Source organism: Ascidia mentula, chromosome 3 (genome assembly GCF_947561715.1).
Source record: "Ascidia mentula chromosome 3, kaAscMent1.1, whole genome shotgun sequence".
NCBI classification, from domain to species: Eukaryota; Metazoa; Chordata; class Ascidiacea; order Phlebobranchia; family Ascidiidae; genus Ascidia; species Ascidia mentula.
The window spans coordinates 10,254,804-10,277,780 of record NC_138568.1 but is presented as its reverse complement, the minus strand read 5'-3'; the positions used below and the strand labels follow the sequence as shown (position 1 = coordinate 10,277,780).

At 36.5% G+C, this 22,977-nt stretch overlaps 5 protein-coding genes and 1 non-coding gene across 8 annotated transcripts; 3 read left to right on the top strand and 3 right to left on the bottom strand.

The window, feature by feature from the left end:
• Positions 1-979: 979 nt before the first annotated feature.
• On the top strand, positions 980-7,047 carry LOC145896019 (peroxiredoxin-4-like). The gene is made up of 10 exons (XM_082984811.1): positions 980-1,322; positions 1,492-1,675; positions 1,869-2,012; positions 2,244-2,407; positions 2,583-2,785; positions 5,224-5,333; positions 5,399-5,515; positions 5,583-5,705; positions 5,774-5,939; positions 6,832-7,047. The coding sequence occupies exons 1-10, from the start codon at positions 1,211-1,213 to the stop codon at positions 6,898-6,900; spliced, it is 1,392 nt and encodes a 463-aa protein (XP_082840937.1). The 5' UTR covers positions 980-1,210; the 3' UTR covers positions 6,901-7,047.
• Positions 7,048-8,039: 992 nt separating this feature from the next.
• LOC145896003 (large ribosomal subunit protein eL8-like) lies at positions 8,040-10,166 on the top strand. The gene is made up of 8 exons (XM_082984794.1): positions 8,040-8,099; positions 8,191-8,311; positions 8,500-8,649; positions 8,988-9,075; positions 9,233-9,365; positions 9,429-9,559; positions 9,740-9,809; positions 9,973-10,166. The coding sequence occupies exons 1-8, from the start codon at positions 8,097-8,099 to the stop codon at positions 10,078-10,080; spliced, it is 804 nt and encodes a 267-aa protein (XP_082840920.1). The 5' UTR covers positions 8,040-8,096; the 3' UTR covers positions 10,081-10,166.
• Positions 9,593-9,667, top strand: LOC145896436 (small nucleolar RNA SNORD24). The gene has a single exon (XR_014401886.1). It is a non-coding gene; the product is annotated as a small nucleolar RNA SNORD24 (small nucleolar RNA).
• LOC145896002 (uncharacterized) lies at positions 10,050-14,402 on the bottom strand. Of its 3 annotated transcripts, XM_082984793.1 has the most exons (9): positions 14,149-14,402; positions 13,926-14,053; positions 13,666-13,754; positions 11,637-13,604; positions 11,471-11,566; positions 11,341-11,403; positions 11,114-11,272; positions 10,302-10,433; positions 10,050-10,243 (listed from the first exon to the last, which is right to left on the bottom strand). In XM_082984793.1, the coding sequence occupies exons 1-9, from the start codon at positions 14,356-14,358 to the stop codon at positions 10,179-10,181; spliced, it is 2,910 nt and encodes a 969-aa protein (XP_082840919.1). In that variant the 5' UTR covers positions 14,359-14,402; the 3' UTR covers positions 10,050-10,178. The 3 variants fall into 3 exon arrangements, with proteins under 3 accessions (XP_082840919.1, XP_082840917.1, XP_082840918.1); XM_082984791.1 differs by having other exon boundaries at positions 10,075-10,433; XM_082984792.1 differs by having other exon boundaries at positions 10,075-10,433; positions 11,114-11,269.
• Positions 14,403-17,204: 2,802 nt separating this feature from the next.
• LOC145895070 (transcription factor A, mitochondrial-like) lies at positions 17,205-19,521 on the bottom strand. Its single transcript, XM_082983820.1, has 6 exons — positions 19,383-19,521; positions 18,956-19,062; positions 18,692-18,765; positions 18,465-18,614; positions 18,176-18,337; positions 17,205-17,668 (listed from the first exon to the last, which is right to left on the bottom strand). The coding sequence occupies exons 1-6, from the start codon at positions 19,424-19,426 to the stop codon at positions 17,462-17,464; spliced, it is 744 nt and encodes a 247-aa protein (XP_082839946.1). The 5' UTR covers positions 19,427-19,521; the 3' UTR covers positions 17,205-17,461.
• A 69-nt stretch (positions 19,522-19,590) lies between these two features.
• On the bottom strand, positions 19,591-22,877 carry LOC145893844 (eukaryotic translation initiation factor 4E-like). Its single transcript, XM_082982209.1, has 7 exons — positions 22,290-22,877; positions 22,113-22,208; positions 21,449-21,512; positions 20,952-21,065; positions 20,641-20,780; positions 20,366-20,420; positions 19,591-20,293 (listed from the first exon to the last, which is right to left on the bottom strand). The coding sequence occupies exons 1-7, from the start codon at positions 22,445-22,447 to the stop codon at positions 20,234-20,236; spliced, it is 687 nt and encodes a 228-aa protein (XP_082838335.1). The 5' UTR covers positions 22,448-22,877; the 3' UTR covers positions 19,591-20,233.
• Positions 22,878-22,977: the final 100 nt, after the last annotated feature.

Sequence of the window (22,977 nt, the reverse complement as noted above, 5' to 3'; positions counted from 1 at the left end):
ACCCAACATATTTATATGAGCAGCATGGTAGAGCATATAAGATTAATATATTACCTGGTAACAAAAGTTATGTAAGATAAACCACATTATACATATAAAAATCTCATTTAATGACATGTGCATTTATGTGTGTGTTATCTTGATATAGCATTGTTTGCGAAGTTTTCTGACAATATGAGCAGTAATACCAGCTAAGTTTGTGATATTGAAAATTGGATTCTGGCCAGGTCAGGAAGGGCACAGCATGAGACTGATAAGTGTCCAATGATTTGAAAGGTAAATCGAGGCACATAACCAGTTTCACAGCATGATATGCAACAAACAACAGAAAATCGGAAGTCGGCGAGTATCACAGATTGGGTCCCAAAAACGAGTAATTTGCAAAATGTTTGTCAATTTTTAAGACAAAAATGCTTTCCCAACTATCCGGTAAAATTAAGTGTATTATCCGGTCGGGTCCAGGTATTGAAAATTGGTCAATATCCGGCCGGGTCCGGGTACCCGGATCCGGCGCAAGACATCACTAGTACCGAGTGCGGAATCGTACGTAACCATAGCCAGTGATTCACAACCTTTTTGTGCTTGCGTACGTACCACTTGGAGAAACAGAATTTCGACGCGTACCACGTAGTTGAGTGTTACAAAGTAACCTAGGGTATGAATTAACAAATATTTTGGGATCACTTAGGGTTTTTTCAATTCAAACTATATCCGCGAATTACGGAAAAGTGCTCGCATACCACCCGGAACGCCGTCGCGTACCACCGGCTTGGAAACACGCAAGGAGACGTCGCACAAACTTAAAATTTAATACAGACAACAAGAAGGGTCTTGTAACAAACATACAAGTCGCTATCCGGTTTTAAACAACGACGAACTAGCGCCGTAATGGACACAAGTATCATTTGAAATCTCTATGTGGTAAAGGTAGAGGATAGTCAGGAGCTGTACCATTGGGAGGTTGCTCCTTTCAAAGAACGAGTCTGCAAGTATCGATATACATTTCTTGCATTCCTGGCATTGCTTGATGCAAACACAACTGGTTATAACCTTCAAAAGTTTCTGCTGATTGTCTCCGTCACGCATGATTTCTAGCAGATCAAACGCGTCTTTTTGTATAGCATGCTCGATGTACTGCATTATCATTAACCAAGTCCTTTTGTTTTGTTGGTAGTGCACGTCATATTCGTATTGGGGGGAAAGCAAAACCATGTTAATAAGTGCTCTAAGTCGTTGCTTATTACGTTCCAAAACAAAACACACTACTTTGTCAAGATGGTTTGGCAGAGGAAATGTTGTAGTTGAGCATCAACCAGACACAGGTAAAGTTAAAAGTTTTCAACCCAACTCATACAAAATTTAAATAATTTTAAAACAACCATTTAGAAATGGACTGGTAAAAATCAATGTCTGTGTTTTAAATCTGTACTCATCCAGTCTTAATATAACCTCCAAGCTCCAATACATAAATTAACTAGTTTTTATTATCAGGTATTGCAACCATGACTCTCAGTGAGCCTCCGGTCAATAGTTTGAGTGGGGAATTCTTGACCAGTATATCAGATACCATGAAGGAACTTTCTGCAGATTCCTCTGTCACTGGTTTAATGATAACATCAAAATTTGAGGGAAAAGTTTTCTCTGCAGGCCTGAATATCCTAGAAATGTTTAACAAGTATGAATCTGTCCATAAAAATACAATGTTTTGTTTATTGTGTTGACTTGAGCTCAAACAAATGACCACATATTGCAACTAAAGGTATTTTGAAACTTGCAAATTTAAACAATGTGCAATTATGCTGCATTTAGCAAACCCCTTGATGAAGATGATGCAACAAAGTTTCTTTGAAAATAGTATTTGTCTAAAGATCCGATGCACAGCTTGGTGACCTCTGGAGAGCTGTTCAAGAATGGTATTTGGACACATACAACTTCCCAAAGCCTGTGGTTGCAGCAATTAATGGGCATGCTCCAGCTGGTGGATGTGCCCTGTCACTTATGTGCGATTATAGGTGCATGTTTTATTGTATCAAAGTTATGCTTTGTAAATGTATTTTAGGCAAAAATACACCAGGTTTACTCCCGCATATTATAAAAAAAATTGTATGCTAATTTATATGCAAGTATATGTGCTAATATATAAGTAACTAGTTCTAGTTGTTGGGTAAAGGTTGCTAATCTGTCCTGTGTGTGGTAGATATATTTTTTTGAGTTTGTTTCCATAGTTTTTATACTGCTTTCAGAGTGATGATGGAAGGAAAAACAATAGGTTTAATTGCAACACAACTTGGTATATCTCCTCCATACTTTTTCACATACTTGATGACATCCACAGTTGGCATTCGACAGACTGAGTTGCAACTGGCAAATGGGACTCTATTTACCTCTGACCAGGCCTTAGGCATAGGTCAGTCTAGACATTTATGACCCTGTTCTTCTTAAAGTATTCAACTACATAAAAGCATGTCTTGAATAATTGCAATGTAAACCAACTTATCATTAAAAGTTAAAAATTTAAATATGAAAATTCAAATTGTAGTTAACCTGTTTTAGGACATTTTTTCCTTTCCCTGAACATTTAGGTTTGGTAGATGAAGTTGTAAAATTAGATGAAGTCGCACCTACAGCGATGGCACAACTGCAGAAGATGATTCAAATTCCACAACCTGCCTTTGCAATTACCAAAAAACAATTTCGTGGGACACATGTGGAGAAACTTCAGTCGGAGAGGGAAGAAGATATTGAAAACTTTGTCTGGTTGTTGCAAAAACCAAAAGTGCAAAAGGTCCTTGGCAAATATTTGCAAAACCTCAAAAATAGAAAGAAGTAGAATATTTTTTATTTAATACTATCTACAGGTCGTAATTTTAAAGTGCACTTTTTGCGGGTACTGATTTGCAATTACAACTGGAAGGATGTAGCAGTTGTATAAGTGCATCAACCAAAACGCTACTAAGTTTGCAATTTTTGTAACTCTACAAAATGTTGTTTGTTATGGGTTGTGTGATTGAACTGATTTGTTTTTTTTCCTGTCTCGACATTTACAGACTTTTGAGAGAGTATACGACAAAACTACTCGTTTATTGTGTTTGTTCAAGTTCCGGATCCTTAACTTTAGTTATATTTAACCAGTAGCCTTTTAAATTAATTCCAGACATTCCTTCCAAATCCATTAAAAATATTTTATGGTAGAAATGTTTTTGTGTGTTTCGAAAACACTTTTTGTTGGGTCATCATACAACTTACTGCAGGGGTGATCATAGCTTGTCAGCGAACAATAGACAAAACTTTTTATTTATACCCAATCGATTCAAAGGCGATGCAAATATTAAAAGGTGGAATCGAACTTGTGTAAACACTTTCCCCACATGATTGTTACTTTGATCGAGTTTGCAAGGGAGGTTGAGTATTGTTGTGTTCTGACACCCAAAATTTCAGTATAATGTGTCAATACAAGATTTTTTGATTTTCCCGGTGAATTTGGTCAAAAAATATGTTTTTTTGCTTGTTTCGTAAAGTCAACACAAAATCAGACGCGATCGACCAGATGAAGCTGAAAGATCGCCGCGTTGGCCACCCCTGATACACTACATAGGGTTTCAGTAAAATATGAAAAAGGGCCAGTAAAATCGTTAATATGACATTATTTAAGAAACGTTCGGAACCAGTTGTTTAGTTAAGTGACCGAGACTAGTTGGGCGGCAGAGTAAAATGACAGAGAATGACAACGAACTGAGATAACCAACTGGCCGAGTAAAGTGCGAACGGGTATTTAACAAGTTACAATGAAAAAAAGGTCTGTCGTCGAGCCGGATGCCAAAAGGCTGTGCGAGTTCTGCCAGAAAGCCTAACACCGTCTACAGCCTTCGGTCCGTCTGTGTTCCAAATGTGTGAAGAATTAAGTAGGGAAACATGCGTGTTGCTACAAGGTTAACTAAAAACCAGAAAGTTACAAATAAGGCACAAACGTTGCTCCGCTACCACAGGATTGGCAGTTTTAGTGATTGGATCCACTTCCTCAATAAAATCATCATGCGGAGTGACTTATTATATCCGTTGTGAAGCTAACAGGCAACTGTATGTGGAATGCCGTGCGGGCCATATGCCGTTCATAGACTTTAATAACACGTGGAATAAAAAGTTTTGTCTTTATTAACTGTCTTTGCAGGGCCTGGTAGATTTGCTGTATTCATGTTTACAAGAGAAGCATAAAAACCTGCGCATCATAACAGGACATGGTCAATGCACTTGAAACAAAAGCAAGAGCAACTAGCGCAAGTAGCGAGTTAGTAATGCTCCACGTGTCGCAGTTTTCCGCATGACTGCACAGATGTTATTGGCAGCAACCGAAAAAGCACAAGCAGCGTTTGAAGAAGTCTAAACAAAACGAGCTGTCTGTAATTTAATTATTATTTTTTTGAATATGGAGAGCGGATATATAATTGCAAACAATGCAAAATGTGTATTTTCGATACCTAAACTTGCATACTCGTAGTAATCTTTTTGCTATTTCATTTTCATGAGCATTGCATATATACAAACACTCTATCTGGACATATAATGTAACAAAAACTTTTGTAGGTTTATTAACCGCTTAGAATGATCGGAAAACTACTTGTGGTGTTATTTGGTGTGATTTGGGTCTCAGAATGTGTCGAAAATCAAAATGCCAACCAATTTCCTGGTGTTTTTTGGCCAACGTACACCAGTCATCTTCTCCAGTCAACTAAAGCACAAAGTAAGTGCTTCATTTTACAAAAATATCTTCAGCGGAGTTAGCAGATAAAAGAAAAACTGTTAAAATGATTACATTGCCTAACTAGTATGTATAAATATTAGTTTAATACAGAGACAGTTCAGGTGAGGGTTAACTTTGCCAGCAAATCCATGTATTTTTGCATAGTAGTGAGTTAGCTATTTGTGTGGCAATTAAGACCAAGTGATTGCAATATGCAAAGGTTGTAATTTGGTGACATTTAGTTTGGTTAAGTAGTAAGTTGTGTAATTGATTAAACAGTGCAATAAGGTGACCCTTTTTTAAATTGTGTTTGTTTCCAGGTATTGGTAGTGCAGCACAGAGTCAGTTAGCTGGTATGCTTTTCCTGTTTAATAGGTGTTTTTTGGAAAGGGAAATTTATGCTAATACTTATTGTGTGTATAATAATTATATATTTATTGCTGCAATTTTATGGGATTCAATAATATTTTTTTGCAGTTTCAAAGCCAGCACCTGAGTGGGAGACATCAGCTATTGTAAATGGAGAAGTTACCACATTAAATTTGAGTCAATACAAAGGAAAATATCTGGTCCTTTTCTTTTACCCACTTGACTTGTAAGTGTCATACAAGGCTCCATCTCTGTTGATTAAAGCAGTATTAATGTTATGTTTGTTTTTAGCACTTTTGTTTGTCCAACGGAAATAATTGCCTTTTCTGATCGAATTAAAGAGTTTAAAAAAATCAACACTGAGGTGGTGGCAGCTTCTGTTGACTCACATTTTACCCACCTGGCCTGGTATGTGCAGACTTGGAACAGCCTTGGTGACCATTGGTTGCATTTGCAAATATATTTTCCATTACAGGATTAATACACCCAGATCAGAAGGTGGACTTGGCAAAATGAATATTCCACTCTTGTCTGATCTCACACACAAAATATCAAGAGATTATGGGGTATTGTTGGAAGACTTAGGCCATACTCTTAGGTAACATTCACATAAAAAGGTTGCATCCGGGAAGCATTTAAAAGAACAAAACATATCTGTTTTTATAGGGGTCTGTTCATAATTGATGCCAAAGGCATTTTAAGGCAGATTACTATGAATGATCTCCCAGTTGGTCGGTCTGTGGATGAGACTCTTCGGTTAGTGCAAGCATTTCAATACACTGATGAGCATGGTGAAGTTTGTCCAGCTGGTTGGCAACCAGGAAAAGATACTGTAAGATTACCAATGTTTATGTATCAAATTGTAGGGTTATACAACACAATATGTTAACTAAAGTACAATGAGAGTGGTATGAATGTACATGAAATTTGGAATTGTTTTCTTGGGGGTTTAAAATCTTATTTAGGGTATTTTGAGAAGAATTAATTATTGTGATTTTTCATATTTCTGGGAAGTACAACCCATCAGTATTAATATAAAGTATTGTGATCTATTTGCAAAACATACTACATATAGGTGCTCAGGGCGTCGATTTTTTTTAACCAAAATGTGGCTGATCCAGCCAGGCTGCATTGCTTTGGCTGCCAAGCCTGAAAACCTCATGATCGCGATACGTTAGCTGTGATCGCCAAGCAAGGACCTACGCAGTGGGGCGATTTGGAGCGTAAAATAGCAAACGATAATGGCACTACGCGTTTAACGTTACGTAACCGACCAGTTGAATGCTGTTGTTTGATGATGACTAAAAATAAAAAACTCTCCCCCAATTCATTTTTTGCGGTTTGCAATTAAACGACTTGTGCAAGCACCCATCACTCCAAACTACTTCTGCCACCAGTTTCTACGGCAAAAAATTGACTAATATTTTTTTGCCGTAGAAACTGGTGGTAATAACTAATAACAAATCGTTGGCGCCCAATCTTCAAAAACAGAAAACTGTAGTAAATTACAGTAGTAATTCATTTTGTGGACTTTGGTTGACAACAATGGAGTTGGTTTGTTTGTCATACCGCATAACGGTAACATTTTTACAGGCCGCCCGTGTCAAACAGTGGCGTCGCGTATCGAATACTTAAAAGCAAGAATCGACGCCCTGGACGTTCTATTACCTTAGGTTTTTTGGTTTTGAAACTGTCAATGTATTTATAAGTGTAATTCGTTTCAGATCATTCCGGATCCCAAAGACAAGCTAAAATACTTCCACAAAACTTCAGAAGCCAAGGGTGAATTGTAATTTATTTCTGAAGAAAATCTGTAGTTCATTTGTGTTAGCAGTGTCTGTAAAGTTTTTCTTGTCTTGTCTGGTATTGTTTTGTCCAGCCAAGAAATGGTTGAATTGGTTGAAGCAAATAAACCAGGGGCAATTTAATATTTTCTATTACCGTGGAGTGCTATTCATTTGTAAACGTATTTTGCCCAATTTTCTAATGCAGGGTCAAACAAATAAATTTTGGTGCCACCCACAAAAATAGTCCAAACATAATGATTAGTTTTCACTAAAAATCGGATCTGCCTTAGTCGAAATTAGCTGAAAAGCAATGCATTACTTGCCTTCTGGATGAACATTAGTAAATTCGTTGTGTGACAACCAAATAACATAATACTAACCATGATTGCAAGAAAAGCAAGTATACTCACTTGAACATATGTATCGTATGTGCATTGAACTCGTACACAAACTTCACTACACATACGATTTTAGTAAACAATTAATCGTATGTACAAGAGTTGGTAAACAATTAACAAAGTACCACAATTACGAACTTGCGGTTTGGGCAAAAAAAATTGTATGAAGGAATTAAAAATACTTCGCGACAATGAATGATTCGGTGAAAGGAACAAGACCAAGTCGATGAAGGACAAGTGTTAATATAAAAATCTTGCCCTTCGACTGCCTTCGATTTGACGATTACAAGCGGAGTTACACGTTTATTTGTGTTGAGTCCGCAGCTTATATAGCTATAGCAGCTTGAAGGAATAGTATCCCTGTCTGGCGATGGGTCTCTCAGGCCAATATAGCGTATGAGTCTCCAGTAGGAATTGACTGGCTCCAGATAAGGCGACTGCCCTATGTTCTGAGCGAGTTCTCGTCTCCATACCTTACTTAATTTTCCAAAACATTATGGACAACACTGATTACTCTCAAGTATTGTAATCAAACAAACCCGAAGGTTGGCATCAATCTCTGATATACAACTTTGACATAGGCTACATATTGAAAATCTTCGAAATTTGCCACAAGCATTAAACATAATTTTCTCATAATTTTAAAGTTGTTTGGATTTTCATGAAAAAGGCATTTTTAGTTTTTTCTATCCCCAACGAAAATAAAATTTTAAATTTTATGGTTGAATAACTAAACAACCACGAGTCTTACTTTTCGTTCCAGCACCGCCTTTTGCTTCTGACTCTCTAGCGGTTGGTTGTATCATGGTAAGTGTGTTTGAATCCATGCTAATCTTGGTTTCTAAAGAGTTGTGTATCACCAAAACTTGTTTATTAAATGTGAAATATGCTGTTATAGCCGAAAGGAAAGAAATCTCGTGGGAAGCGCGTTGCGCCAGCCCCATTGTTGGCCCGAAAGGCACAGACCAAAAAAGTGGTCAATCCTCTCTTCGAAAAGAGGCCAAAAAACTTTGGCATCGGTAAGCTTGCGTTTCGTCGGTAGGGTTGAATTTACAGCTAGATGTCGGTGATGACAATTATAATTCTGCCAATAGTATGCAAACGTTTGCACATGCTATCAAACATCCGTTCTACTGAGACATATTACCAGGATTTTTATCTTGTCTAATGGCGGACTACAAATACTTAAATTAAATGTTATCAACAGGTCAGGACATTCAGCCAAAACGAGACTTGACCCACTTTGTACGATGGCCGAAGTACATTAGATTGCAGCGTCAGAAAGTTGTGTTGCAGAGACGCTTAAAAGTGCCTCCTGCGATTAATCAATTCTCGAACACACTTGACAAGCAAACCGGTAATAATATCATAAAATAAGAAATCAATAAAAAAGGTGTTGTGATGATAAATTTTTTGCCATCTGAGCTAAGTTTGATGACAAATCCCTTACCTATTCTGATACTGAAAGAAACCATAGGCTTGAAAGGTTTCTCTTTGCCCATTTGATTTTACCTTCGATTTTTATGCAGATTTATATCTATAAATGCTGTCCCTTGCATTGGCTTCTGTCATGCAAGTTGGTCAAATTACACTTATTAGTGTTTTGGCCGCTCAATGCACACACGTTACATGTGAATGGTTTCTACTGTTACTGTGATGTGTTGTGCATTGTTGCATATTGCTATTCTCCCCCAGCTGCTTCCCTCTTCCGACTCGCGAAGAAGTATCAGCCTGAAACAAAGTTGGAAAAGAAAAACCGTTTGCGAAAACGGGCAGAAGACCGGTAAGTTTCTGTGATACAATTAAGATGGGTCTTTGTGTTCATTTTCTGATTAACTTACTCCTGATTATTTAAATGTTCGCCCAATGATAATGCAGTAAATATAGAAGTGACAGCTCTCTTAGCTTACCTAGATATTTAAATGACGTATTTTATTCAGAGCTGCAGGTAAGCAGGACACACCAACAAGAAGGCCTCTTGTTGTTGCCAGTGGAGTGAACACCGTGACAAACCTGATTGAGCGGAAGAAAGCCCAACTTGTGGTTATTGCCCATGATGTTGACCCTGTCGAGGTTTGGATCTAAAGTTTTGTTTGTTTTCGCTGTCTCTTGACTTTCTGTTGTTATATTGTACAGATTGTGTTGTACATGCCAGCTTTGTGTCGCAAAATGAATGTGCCATACTGCATTATCAAGGGCAAGTCCAGACTTGGGCGCTTGGTGCACAGGAAAACTTGCACTTGTGTGGCCATTAGTGATGTCAACAAGTAAGCCTCTGTTTCTCTCTTAATCCTTTTTTTGGCCTGTGATGACCAACATATTTGCTATAACGATGTACCCTGATTACATTTTTCATCACCAAGATCTCTGAGGCCAACTTGCTGTATAAAAAGTCCCAAGATTTATAAATATTTTTCAATTGATGTTCCAATTTGTTTGGGTTTCAGTGAGGACAAAGGCACCTTAAGCAAGCTGATTGAAAGTGTACGGACCAACTACAATGATCGATTTGAAGAGGTAAAAAGCCGGTATTTCTTGATTTGGTACTTGCCAAGCTGTGATGCATTGAATTTCTTCGACTGAAAAATATGTGTTGTCAACTGAAAAATCCTGAGCTAAATTTGCTAATCTATCATTTGACCCATAAGCAATCTAGTTTTAAAACTAATTCATTTTTTAGATTCGTCGCCATTGGGGTGGTGGAATTATGGGCAACAAATCTGTTGCTAAAGTTGCAAAGCTGGAAAAAATAAGAGCACGGGATGCTGCTCAAAAAGCCAACTTATAATAACAGCAAATAAACAAATCGACATAACAGTGTTTGGTTTATTGAGGGTTGAAGTAACATAGATAGAAAATAAAATATAAAATTGGTAGTGTAAAACGTCATGGTTTGAATGGGAACACGTTTCTGCACGTCTGCTGGAGCTTGTGTATATCCACTGAAGAGCCTGTCAAAAATACGTTCGTTTGTTTTTTTTACGCTGTTAGCCTTGACTACGCCTATACCTTTTGAATTGCTTTCGTCTGCCAGGGATTTAATGGGGGTGAGAATCTTGGCGAAGTCGGCCAAACCAATAAATTTGTTTATGGACTCTTCATGTCTTGACCAGGAGTTGCACGACATCGTTGATGGTTCGACTGCACACGAAAAATAATTTGTCTGATGAATCGGCCGGCAACAAATTTCGATTTTGTAGTGGTGTTCGAAAACTAAATTTCACCCAAATCCAAATATTAGTCACTTAAATTTAATTATTGCATTTTTGCCATGTCCGTTACAGCTTTCTAAATTTTTGATTGCTTGGCATGACTACTTGCTCATATGTGTGCGAAACACATTGGATAACTACTTTTGTATATTACGATGCCGACCAATTACCCACCTACAGCCATAGGCGTCGATTTTTTAACGTTTCGTAAAATATTAAGGGTGACTTTTTCAGGTTTTGAAACCACGCAAAAAACATTCCGTCAGTCATAGCATTAAATTTTAAACACTTAAATTACGAACCCCCTTACTGAAAGCGGCACATTTTTGTTTCATTCGGTCTATTGCAAATTTAGTAATGACGAAGTAACAAAATCACGAGACACTTGTGTTTGATTGTGACAGTGATAATGCAGGTCGTTTGAAACTAGGTTAACACATAGTATAATGCATGTGGTTTTTCTGACAATAATTTTTAACTTAGGTGACATGTCACCCCTAATTCGACGCCTATCCCTACTGCCTCTGATTTAAACAAAAGGAGTCTTGAGTCAAACAAAAATATTGCCATTAAAGACCTTAATCATTACCACTTTTAAAATTGGCTTACTCAGTGGTTGGGAACTGGTGGAAAGAGCAGGAATATCTTCATGTTGTGGTGACGGTTTCTCTTCCGTTTCAATTTCGGACAACCACCTACTTCGCAGTTTGCGCCTATGCTGGCACTCCTTTAGACTTGTTAACCAGACTTCCCTCGATTTAGTGCCTTCTAAAATAATTAGTGACTTAAAGTTATGATGTATTACTGTCAACTACTAAACATACAATAAATCAAACCTTTTTTTGTCGAATTGTCTAATTGATTTTCCTGTTTATGAGATTGGGTCTTCTTAGAACACACTGAATATTAAAATAATATTAACCAAATCAGGAATTAATTTCAATTTTCAAGTGTTTATTGACTTACTAATCTTGTCTAGTTTCTTCCTAGCTAGATGTAGTAAACAGTGAAGAGATGCATTGCGATAATAATGCATGAAACTTTCTCCAACACCTTTTGTATCTAAAACATAGCATAGTTACTGAAACAAGATAACACAAAATTCTAAACAGCACAATAAAAATGAACTTACCTCCGCCAGCACTGGCCTTGGCAACAGCCTTTGGTTCAGGTTGATGTGAAACAAAAGTACTGGAAGTTTCACATAGTGACGGTGAAATAGTATGTTCAGAATTTTTTGACTTGACCAATGGTTTAACTTTCAATGGTTCTAGTGAAGGGTTATGGAAAACATTCTCAATATTTTTGTGATTTGCTCCTTGTAGTGATTCTTTTACTTTTTGATTGTCATATATTTCGAAATTGCTGCATGAGTCAGAACTCTTTGTACTTTCATTTGAATTGTTTTTAGATGCAAGTGAAGAGGATTTTAAAACAGTCTTCTGTGTTGTGATAATTCCTTTCTCTAAAATCAATTCAGAACTGGAGTGTTTGCTGGATTTTTCTCTTTTAGAATACTCTGTGTCCAAAACTGCAGGTTTAAAATTTGTCTCCAGCAAGTTGACTGATTGTCCGATTGGTGCATTTGCTTGTGCACTGTGTTTTTGATGGACCATTGCTTGGTTCTGCAATATAGAGTTGTCACATGAACGCGAACGTATTAATGCAGTACTTGATACAGACTGTTTTAATTTTGTTACGGACTTGGAACTTTGCTTCCGTTGATCTGAAGTTTCTGTTGTCTCACTTTGTTGCGCTTCACTTTCTATTGTACTTGAGAGTGTTGGAGGTTTACCAGCACTGTTGGACTTGGTAACATTCAACAACTTTGGTTCCACTGCAGTCAATGTTTTTGTGGCCAGTAATAGTCTGGTACATTTCTTAAGTGGAGATGGAATTTCATTGGTTGAATTCTTGTTTGTCGCTGGAACTTTAACACAGGGTGATTTCTTTATTGACTTCAGTTCTGTATTTCTTTTTGGCTCAAAAGTTTCCAACTTTAGTGGAAAACTTATTGCAGAATGTTTTTTAAAGTCTTTTGAGGGGCTTTTACCCATACTATTACTCTCAGCTAATCCTGACACAAGTGAGTCCTCATTAAAGTCAAGTTGATCATATATATCAAGGTTTGGCATGTCAAATAATGGACCATCACATGTGCTGGTAATGCTATCAGGTACCATTGCATTGTCCGCCTTACATATACTAGCATTACCTAATTTTGGGTTAACATCATTATTTCGTCTCTGTGCTTTTGTTTCTCCATGTACTTCATCATTTCTGTCGGGTACTTCTTTGTTCTGTTTAGCTTCTGTTGTTTTGACTTCTTTATGCCTGCATGTGGGAACCGTTTGTCGTTGTGCAGCTTCTTTGGGCTTGTCAACACAGAAAAGTTTGTGAGGAACTTCAAGAACTACAGTTTTGCCTTTTTGAACATGATGCTCCCTTTTCTGGTTTCTTCTCACATCAGTAGAGGAGTCTGCTTTTCGCTTTAAAGGCTCTTTTGTGCGAACCACTGCAGGTTCTGTTGAATCTTGTTTCCCTTCAGATTTCCTCATTGATTTGTCCTCAGGTATAGGTAGTGAGTTTTTCAAAGTCATTTTGTTGGAAGAATGTTTAGAAGACCCATCATTGCTTGCTCGTTTGGATCGTGACCTAAGTTTGTGTCTTAGGTCTCTGGATGATGACTTTTGTCTTTCGTCGTCTCTAGAAGTGTACTCCTTCCTATTTGCCAATGTCTTATCTTTAGCTTTCTTGTCACTTATTGGTGATCGATCATAGCTACGTGAAGAACTGCGGTGTTGCCTATCACGGTGACCTCTGTCTTTATGTGAGGCACTTGATCTATCAGTAGATTTCTTTTTGTCCATTGATTTATCAGATTTATGAGAATCTCTCGCGCGCTTTTGTTCAGGCACATCATTTGGTATGCTCTTTCTTTTCAGGTGTGGACTGCCTCTATCATCTTTACTGTGCCTTGTTTTGTTAGTTGACACAAGTTTCTCAGGCAACAATTGCAACCCACTTTCACCTGCCTCAAGCGCTGTCTGAGGTCTATGTGAAGGTATATATTCAGGTTTACCTTTGCCTCCATCCCTTACTACATTAAAAAAGACAGAAAATATTAGTGTGTGGAAATTTATGCATGAAGTGCTTCTTACCATTTGCCGTAAAATCATCAACTCTTCTTCCTTTAAGCGATGTTGAGCTTTTTTCACGATCTTGAGAGCTTTTGGGTTTATTGTGAAGCCTGTAAGGATTCAACATTGAAAGCAATCTCACATTTACTAAATAACATATTTAGTTATTGTTTGCACGGAAGGTCTGGTTATTTTTTGGAATGCTGTTGTGTGGTCATATTTTATATATATATACCAAAAAAGTTTCCCTAACTTGCCTAATATTACAGATTTGGACTTACTGTGGTTCAGATGCTCCAGACAGTCGTGCAATTACTTTGTTTTTTCTCTCTAATTCTGTTTTAGCTGTTTCCAGAAGGCATGCAAAGTTTTGCTTCAGAGAGTTGTTTTGTTCTGTTATGCTTTTTAACTGAAAAAATGTGTCCAATTATTAAGTCAAAATTGCCTGGTGTTTAACTATTATTTACAATTTTTAAAGATAAAGTTTTACAAGAAATATCTTACATTTGCTGTAGCTTGAGAAAGTTGGTGCAAAAGAAGTTGATTTTGTTCTTGCAGTTGTTTCTTTTCAATGTTTACCTCTGTGACAGACAATAAAGTTCCTTTATCATCATCAACAGTGAGTAGATCTTCATACAAATCCAATGCACTGACTCGACTTGTTTCATCCAAATACAAGTTATATTCTTCACTGCGAGTTTTTTTATTTGACATAATTTAAAAACTACAGCATATATTTATGCAGTACTAAAATTTAAAACCCTGCATAGTTTATTTGATGGTTTAGTAGTTGACTGTAATGAAATCCGTTATCCCATCGTTTCAAATTTGCATCTTAAGCTTGTTTATTGTGACGTCATCATCGATTGGTGATAAAACGGATAAAACGACTGTATCCACATAAAAACATTATTTGCCTATGCAACTTTCAAAAACATAGCACACATAGCACCCCCTTTCCATAGCAAATTAATTGCATTTTTGCATAAGTCACAAAAGCACAAGGTTTCAATACCTAATCAAACGCCAAACATACAAGCCCGCGAAAGTGAACAAAAACAAATCACATTTATCCGTACGGTTGTAACCATAATCAAACCACGAACTTTTTCAAATAAAATGCTACGCTATAACAAGTGTTAAGAAGTTGCCATTATCAAGGCACAACTAATCCTTTATGTTGGAGATTCTCAACTTTCCAGTTTCCCAAACCCCATGTTAGCTTTCCGTAATTGTAAGCAACCAACTTTGATACATTCTTGCAGACATGTTGTATTTATTTAGGACGTTTCAGTAACGATTGAATTGATGATGGCATTAGTTGTTGCCGAAACGTCCTGAATGAATACAAAAATTATTCCGGTTTCAAGACAATTTCAACTTAATTGTGAGATGACCAATCACATGGCATGGGTCAAGTTTATTGTCATCTTCCTATTTGAGAACAATGTGTATTCGACAAAAAATGCTGTCCTGCCATTTATCGTTTGCGAGCAGGCCTAATATGTACCGTGCAGATCAGTAGTCGATACACATTACTAGGATTACATTTTAATCGCAAATAAGGTACGGGTTTTTTCATTTGCCACTGTGTAGGGATTTTGGCTTGTCGTAATTCGAATATTTATTTATATTTTGTTTAAACTTGGTCTTTCTACTCTTTTACATTTACACCCGTCTTTCTGGCGCCATCGCTAGTTATCTCGCTTGCGTTACGTCTTTTAACTTGGGCTACTTCTTCTAAGTCTCCTTTGTCGCGTAATCGCATCAATTATCTCTTTGTTTCTGCCTCGTCTTTGATATCTCCCTATATATTTGCGACTCTTTTCACAAATAAACAGATCAAGATTTTCGATCTCTCAGATCATGCTGGATTTCGGTACCACAGGTCACAACGTGATTTCTTAGATCATGGTTTTTGATCTTACGACCAGCACAGATCTCGGTTTTGTTCTGACAGGACCTGCAGGCAGCATGTTGTCTCTGGGACTTTCTGGACAGGTTTGATGTTGGGTTCGCGTTGATGCAATTCCTTCAAAATTTTCCGACAAACCAACTGCGACCCTTCAACTGCTTTTGGAAGACTATTCGTTCGATTGGCCTTTGTTGCCAACAGTTCCTTTTTGAGCAATTATTTGTATAGCCTGGGGTTGTCAGACGTCCGGATTTTCCCGGACACGTCTGGAATTTCGGTGCTAAAATCCACGTCCGGACGAACCTTGATACCTGGTGAATTAACGTAAAACATTCCTCATAGTTGCGTTAACTTAGACGCATGTTGTGCTTAAACATGGCAAACACAATGGCTTCATCTGACACAAATCTTGACGAAAACGCACCACCGTTTTTTTTTATAAATGTGGGTCGTGAAGTTTTTCAGAAACTAAATAATTAAAACAGAAGTTTGTCAAGCCATAAAATGCTTCATAAGTCTATAGCCATCATCTTGCAGAAATGACGTAACAAATTACCTACATTTGCAGTGTTTGGGCAATATGGACTTTGGTTTTTGGACAATGTTGTGAAATAGGTGTAGCAAGTTTATAGTCATGCGAAAAACAATGTAACTAGAAGAACGGAGACAGACATATCGTACGTTCCGTGTGATGAAGCATGCAACCACACATTCAAAAGTTAGCCAGACTGGTACAGAGTTTGAAAGAAATGTTGTTTAGAAATGACGCCAAGAAGGGGGTCACAGACTACATAATGAGGTCACGCCCGAGATTGTAAAAATATCATCGATATTATAATTTGGGACTCAAAATATTTTACGTGACAAAAATGGAAACTCTAGTCTGGCAACACATAAGGTACGTGCAAGAGGGTAAAACTGTCCCGTAACAGCCACCAGATAAATGATAATAAACTTTTACTGCCAGTGTAGCCTTTATCCATAGCACAAGCAAACATTATCACCAGAGTAATGCCCCAGTAGAGAAGAAAACAAAGTGCATTGGGGTTGAAATCTGTCTGTTTAAAAGGAAACAATTGTGTTCCTTTTCATATTCATACGCATTCTAAACAAGTAGGGCCCCGCGTATACTGCATACAACGACGAACCTCTTGTGGGGCCTGTCACTTATTTACTGCTAAACGCGTAATGCGTAAGAAGTTTCGCCGTTTTATGAAGTGTTTCCTTTAGAAAAATATACCACAATTAAGTCGGGAAAGTCTTCTGGTCGGATTAATCTCCTGGTCAACTATAAAGAATTCTTCGCCTGTACTTTCAGTGTAGGTCCACGTCTATCGTGAGATTTCTGAGAGGTTGTTGTTGATTTTAAAGGAATAATTACTCCCTCCATAAGAACAGTCATTGAATTATACCATAACTAGGCTGTATATACTTTACATTCCAAATTGCTTGGTATGTTTTATTTTCTGAAATTTTGGGGTTAGAGCGGTGGAGACTCATTCTACCGCATAAATTTCTTGAGGGAGAGAACATTCTTGCGAGAGATAATCATTGGTCCGTACATACAGTTGTATGTGAGGTCTGTGGTTAAACAGGAACTTACAACCGTACATTTCACTATGAAAGGCTTTAAGAGATGTAGATACGAGCTGTATTTTTTTTTTATTTACACATATATGTCGTCGGAATACTCTGGTTCACAGAAGTTGTGCTGGTGTAATAGTACATCTTTTAACTTTAAAGAATTTTCATGAACACACAACGACATTTGCGCTGTCGCAAAAAGACCAACGACCGTGAGAAATTCGTGAAACAATTTCAAATGCAACAAAACAAAGTAAAAAGCCATCAGTTTTACAGCAATGCGCCAACAGAAATCATTAGTGTGACAATGGTCGAAAGTTAAAGATTTCGAAGTTTTTCTGTACTTTCATCGATCAGTTTTTGTAGATTTTGAGTTTGTTCTTTTTTCTTTTCTACCCTTCGCAATTGTAGAATGTAGTTTTTCGGAATTAGTTCCTCATGTCCGCTGTCACGTAAGTTCGAAACGTAATCCTCCAATTCAACTTTGTATCTCTCCTTATCCTGGGCAGCTTTGTCATAAAATACCTGTAACACACAAAAACATTTTTGTACTGTACAAGTAAAGAGTTGTGATGCAAAAAAATATTTCAGGAAGCATATTAAAGTTTAATTGATGACTTAGCATTATACAAAAAGAGTCAATGACTTGCAAAGATGTGTCACTAAAGAAAAAAAAAACAATTAAGCAAATCTTTATCTTTATTTTGGAAATTTGGCTATGCCAATGCTCAGAATTTGATCTCCTGCTTCTTACAAACACCAACTTTTGAATTTTTCAACACTTTGTTTGTGTATCAAGTTATTTAGCATTTTATTGTCAAAGAAAAAACACTTTTGGAAAAGCCTATTTTAAAATAATTGTGCATAGAATTTTTGCAAAGGATCTTTTCAAACAAAAAACTGCAATCAACAAAGAGGTACAGATAGGCCTCAATTTGACTAAAAAATAAAAGTAATGACCCCTGATGCTTTCGGAGCAGGTTTTGAATAAATCACAAAAACATGTCATAAAAAAGGGGAAATTTTATTTACCTGCTTTTTATTTTCAGAAAGATTTCTCCAATCAGCTGCAATAGACTTTACTCTTTCAGTGTGTTGTGACAAAGTTCGTGCGTTCGAATTAGGCATCTGAGATTGCACGAACAGAATGTATGCATTACGTGGTTGTTTTGGAATGCCAAGGGACTTTTTTAGCTGAAAGGAAAATTATAGTTATTATTCTTAGTCATGATATCATAATTGTGTTTGTTAGACATTGCCAATATACACAAACATTGCCACGGTCAATTTCTAAAATACAAAGAGAAACAAACAAACTTACTTTCTTTTGCCTTCTTTTAAACCTCTCGTTGCTCCTCATTGCTTTTTCATGTTTTACCTGGTCAAGTTCATAATCTGATAATGATTCCAGAAAAGCATCTTTTTCTTGTTTGTACCTCTCCAATGATTCTTTCTGCTTGTCGACATACGGCTGCAAGAATTGCAATGGCATTTATAATCATTGAAATCAAACAGAACTAAAATTCAAACAAATATTCATACACTAACCTGTTTCTCCCAATCACTAAGTAATTTCCATTTTTCAGCACTTTGTTTAACAAACTCTTTTCTGGATATTCCCACTTAACAACAAAAAATAATGTTATTTTTCCAAATTCATGTTTTAAATATTACTGTATACATTATATTGTCATGGTGCACCCCTGCTGTGCATGTGTTGTGCGGTGACAATATGTAGTATATATGTCAAGTGTGCAAAAGTCTGGTAAGTTGTAATACACCCAAACAAAACTAAGACTTATAACTACTTACCTTGTCGATTTTCATCCATGACAAACAAAAAGAAGCTGCCCATAGGTCTTTTGGGGGGTGTTTGAGTGGAAAGAAATGCATTACATATAACAATCGGAACCTTGGGTCTGTGGATAAGTTTAACTGTGTTTGACAGATCATGTAACATTGATAATATGTGTGGACATACTCATATGTTATAGAAAAACAAACGTAAAATAGGTGCTTGTGAAAAGCTGCCTTTACCCCCAAATTCGTAAGTTGACAAACTTTAACGGCCAAATCTTTCCAGCGCTTACACCGCAGGAAAATCCCTGCTTTTACATACTTTTCAGGAGTTGCTTGAAGAAAACATAAACATACTTCAAAGACTAACATTTCTCAGTTATCAAGTATTTTGTAGTTTCACCCGTTACAATATCATGAAATTTAATCCCATTGTACAAACCTATTTAATTGAAAAAAACCTTTGCACAAAGCTGAGGCCACCATTGTATCCGCCTTGGTCTTTTCGTTTTTTTTTCAGAGCAAAGATGCCCGCGCTTTGTGCGTTCACTTCGGCAAAACAATCATTTCGAACCTCTGCTACATAGATATCTTATGTGGGAAATAAAATTAAAGCGGTGTTTTGAAACACGGCCTGGAAGACCTTGTACACTTTACACAGGAGTTTAATTTTCTAAACACGCGAAAAACAACAATTTGCACAGGAAAAGCATTCTGCACATTCAGAAAGCAAATAACAAGAATACCAAAAAGTTATGTGCCAACAAAACGAATTATTTTGACAGGTATTAATCGCAACTTGTTTACAGTCCTATTGGATTGTGTCATGCGGATATACAAATTTTTAATAAGCATGTTGCACTGGAACAGAAGTTCGTTGAAAAACTTTAACAAAACACCAAATATTCGAAGAGGCACAATAAAGGCTGCAAGTAATACCCAAACATCGCAAACAAATATGTTTAAGCACAAAAAATTAATAAGTCTCCCAACACCCAAAACACAACTGGTGTTTTTACCATACCCGTGCCTTAAAATTGGTGTCAATACACCACAAATTAAACAAACTTCATGAACAATAAATACAGCAGCAAAAACGTGACTCTGATGTTAATTGAGGAGGGTTTTTAACTGTTCGCTTTAAAACAGTAAATTATGTTTTTAGATGGAAATTCATATGAGGCAAAAACAGTTTGGTAAAGCAATTGATTTCAGAAAAACTTTTACAATTTATTTATTTGCAGTGTACTTCATATCAATTGAGACGGTTTGTGGAACACGCTGTGGATTGCATCATACATGGTATATACTTTTTACAGTAGATCCTGTTTTGCTCATTGTGTCCTCATGAGCCTGCAATGAAAATGTTTTAAGATGATTAATACCGAGAGCTGACATAATTTTGTGTTTTTGTGTAGCAAATACCTGAAATCCTATTGTAACTTTCTTCGGAAGACCAAGGCGCTGTTTGTACACTTCACTGAAAAAAAAGTTATGTGCTTTAGAATTCTTAAGCATGAAGAAATTAAATAACTAAACAAAAAAATGCACTATAATCCACTTTAAACAATAAGGATATATATACATAATAAACAAGACATAATTGCAATATATTTTTAGTACATGTACTACAAAACAATGTCTTGTTTTAAATAAACCCTTTTTTTGGAAAAACATACTCAGAATCAATGTTGTCTTACCCAATATGAAGAACACTAGCTTTGTTTTTGCAATCAGACGTCCATATAGCAGTTTTGTCACCTTTATTGCGCACTTGGACAACACCACCATTAACAAATTCAGAATCAGGGCCAAATCCTTCTCCAATCAATACTAAAAGCTGTCAGAAACAATAATTTTTATGTAACTACTTATTTTGAGGGGTTACTAGTTTTGGAGGTGTTTGTACTGCATACAAGTGGTAGGATAAAAACGTACTTGTTTTTTGAAAAAAAAATCAACACTATAATTCATAAGAGTGATTAAAGTTGATAAATTTAATTCAGCCAACCGTTTCAAGCCATATTTTGTCAAGATCTGATGCTCGCTGTTGTTTGCTTAGTTGCAACATCCATTTGCCTCCCTTTTTGTTTGCGTCATCCTCCCACATAGGTTGGATGCCATCCTACACGATATCATAAAAAGTCATTTGTTGACAATTATGCAAAATACTTTTTTAAATTAGGATAAATTTAGTCAATTATGACATTTGGTTGTCATAAACTATCATTGTTGTAGTCAAGAGGACGAAAATGGCCCCTTCCACATATCCTAGTCCAGGAACCACAAGTGCAGGTTTTTTTATTGTACATATTATCAACATATGAGTAGTTAATTGTTCAAAAAGACATGTTTTTTTTAAGCAAAATCTTTTACACCCCAAAATTATATATTTGGCTGGCCACACAACTGTGTACTACATGCAAAAATATGTATACTGTACTACCAGTGCAGTGGCATTGAGAAGGTTTTCATATAAAGTTGACACAAAAGTGTTAATAGTTTTACCTTGAACAAATTATAGTCACATCCACTTTGAAGTTTGCTTGACAGTTGTATGTGATTAAACAATCTTAAAACATAAAAAACAATTTAGTCATTTGAAAAGTTGCTTAAGATTAAAAGTAATAGTTTCACATTTATTTTTTGAAACTTGGTGTTTATACATAATTTTACCAAACGAGTAAATACATGTAATATTACACAACACAACATAAAGTTTAGTAACCACATTTGTTTTACCAGTATAAACACAGAGTTAAAAAAAAAATATTAACCCAGTAAAGAAACACACAGAGTCATCCTGACCCTGACCTAGTCTGCAGAATATGGCCGTTTCAGGCAAGATTTTGGGCATGCAGGACTAAATCTTTTTGCATGTGCGACCCCAAGGCACGCATGCAATGAAAACGATAAAACGTCTTTAATGCTTTCTGTTAATTGTTTCTGTTTAGACATTTGCATGCCAAACAATTTTTCCATGCAGTAAAAAAAATTTGGCATGCAAACAAAAAAAGGCTTTAAAACTGTTGCTGTAGCTGGATTTAGGTTTTAAACACATAAATATTCAGGAAAGGAGAATCATTTTGGCAATAATGTGGTAAGTAGTCAGGGCGAACCACACTTGTGCTGTCATTGAGGGAAGAAAGGCAGACAAAATCATTTTACTTACGCCCAAAAATCTTCCACTGTGTCAAATTTTGTTACAAGGCGCAAGTTGTCTTCCCATTTTTTTGTTCTGTCATTTTTGAAAAACCAAAGGGCCCACCTGCAAATAATCGTTTTTTTTTGTCACAAACAGCAAAATGTTTTCAAACAACAGTTTATAGATAACTGCTTTTGCACATACTTGCACTGGAGTGGGTGTTTAATGTACTTTTCTGGCTCAATTACAGCTTCTTCCTTCTTGGCAACAACCAAATTTTCATCATTGTTATTGTTTTCCTGTGATTCTTTCTGCTTCAATTCACCAGATGGTGAAGCACTCTTTTTGTCCAATGTGGACATTTCACAAAATACCAAATTGGATAGTCAGTAATATTTTGTTTGTTTCAACTAAAAAATTCTATAAGGATTGGTTGCTTCAAATTCCAATCAAGTTTTGTGTTTTCTAACCTGGAACAATTTACTGGCGGGGATGGGATTTATAAATGTAAATGTTTTACTTGTGAATTAGCCTACTTGTAAAACAAACAGTGATTAACAATTTAGGCCATTTACAGTTTGATATCACTTTATCGTCTGTATGCGGTTAAATGAAATCAAGTTATATCAACGAACAACTCAGCCTTTTTCCATTCTAATCCTCAAAAAACTAGTGTCAATAGGCCTAAATATTTTTTGACAAAATATATCTGGCACATTTTGATTCACAAATCTTACGCCAAAGCCGAAAATAATATACAATCCCATAGGCTGCCAGTTTAATTATGCGTAAAACTACGAACAGCTCAACCAATTCTCAACTTTCTGTGGGAAACTTTGGTTTCAACAAGGCACTCGTGCGTAATTAGTCACGTGACCCGGCAGCACCAGGC

What these genes read in the sequence shown, in the direction of transcription:
- LOC145896019 (XM_082984811.1), top strand. Translation starts at nt 1,211, where the DNA reads ATGTTAATAAGTGCTCTAAGTCGTTGCTTATTACGTTCCAAAACAAAA. An exon ending in TGAGCATCAACCAGACACAG is followed by an intron (nt 1,323 to 1,491) that starts GTAAAGTTAAAA and finishes TTTTATTATCAG; the next exon opens with GTATTGCAACCATGACTCTC. An exon ending in GGCAACCAGGAAAAGATACT is followed by an intron (nt 5,940 to 6,831) that starts GTAAGATTACCA and finishes AATTCGTTTCAG; the next exon opens with ATCATTCCGGATCCCAAAGA.
- LOC145896003 (XM_082984794.1), top strand. An exon ending in CACACTTGACAAGCAAACCG is followed by an intron (nt 8,650 to 8,987) that starts GTAATAATATCA and finishes ATTCTCCCCCAG; the next exon opens with CTGCTTCCCTCTTCCGACTC. An exon ending in ACAATGATCGATTTGAAGAG is followed by an intron (nt 9,810 to 9,972) that starts GTAAAAAGCCGG and finishes TTCATTTTTTAG; the next exon opens with ATTCGTCGCCATTGGGGTGG.
- LOC145896002 (XM_082984791.1), bottom strand. Translation starts at nt 14,358, where the DNA reads ATGTCAAATAAAAAAACTCGCAGTGAAGAATATAACTTGTATTTGGAT. An exon ending in TGATGATTTTACGGCAAATG is followed by an intron (nt 13,605 to 13,665) that starts GTAAGAAGCACT and finishes TTTTTAATGTAG; the next exon opens with TAAGGGATGGAGGCAAAGGT. An exon ending in AGACAATTCGACAAAAAAAG is followed by an intron (nt 11,273 to 11,340) that starts GTTTGATTTATT and finishes TAATTATTTTAG; the next exon opens with AAGGCACTAAATCGAGGGAA.
- LOC145895070 (XM_082983820.1), bottom strand. Translation starts at nt 19,426, where the DNA reads ATGGTGGCCTCAGCTTTGTGCAAAGGTTTTTTTCAATTAAATAG. An exon ending in GGTTTTTTTCAATTAAATAG is followed by an intron (nt 19,063 to 19,382) that starts GTTTGTACAATG and finishes ACTTATCCACAG; the next exon opens with ACCCAAGGTTCCGATTGTTA. An exon ending in TTTCTGAAAATAAAAAGCAG is followed by an intron (nt 17,669 to 18,175) that starts GTAAATAAAATT and finishes TGTGTGTTACAG; the next exon opens with GTATTTTATGACAAAGCTGC.
- LOC145893844 (XM_082982209.1), bottom strand. Translation starts at nt 22,447, where the DNA reads ATGTCCACATTGGACAAAAAGAGTGCTTCACCATCTGGTGAATTGAAG. An exon ending in ACAGTGGAAGATTTTTGGGC is followed by an intron (nt 21,513 to 22,112) that starts GTAAGTAAAATG and finishes TTATGTTTTAAG; the next exon opens with ATTGTTTAATCACATACAAC. An exon ending in GCTAGTGTTCTTCATATTGG is followed by an intron (nt 20,421 to 20,640) that starts GTAAGACAACAT and finishes CTTTTTTTTCAG; the next exon opens with TGAAGTGTACAAACAGCGCC.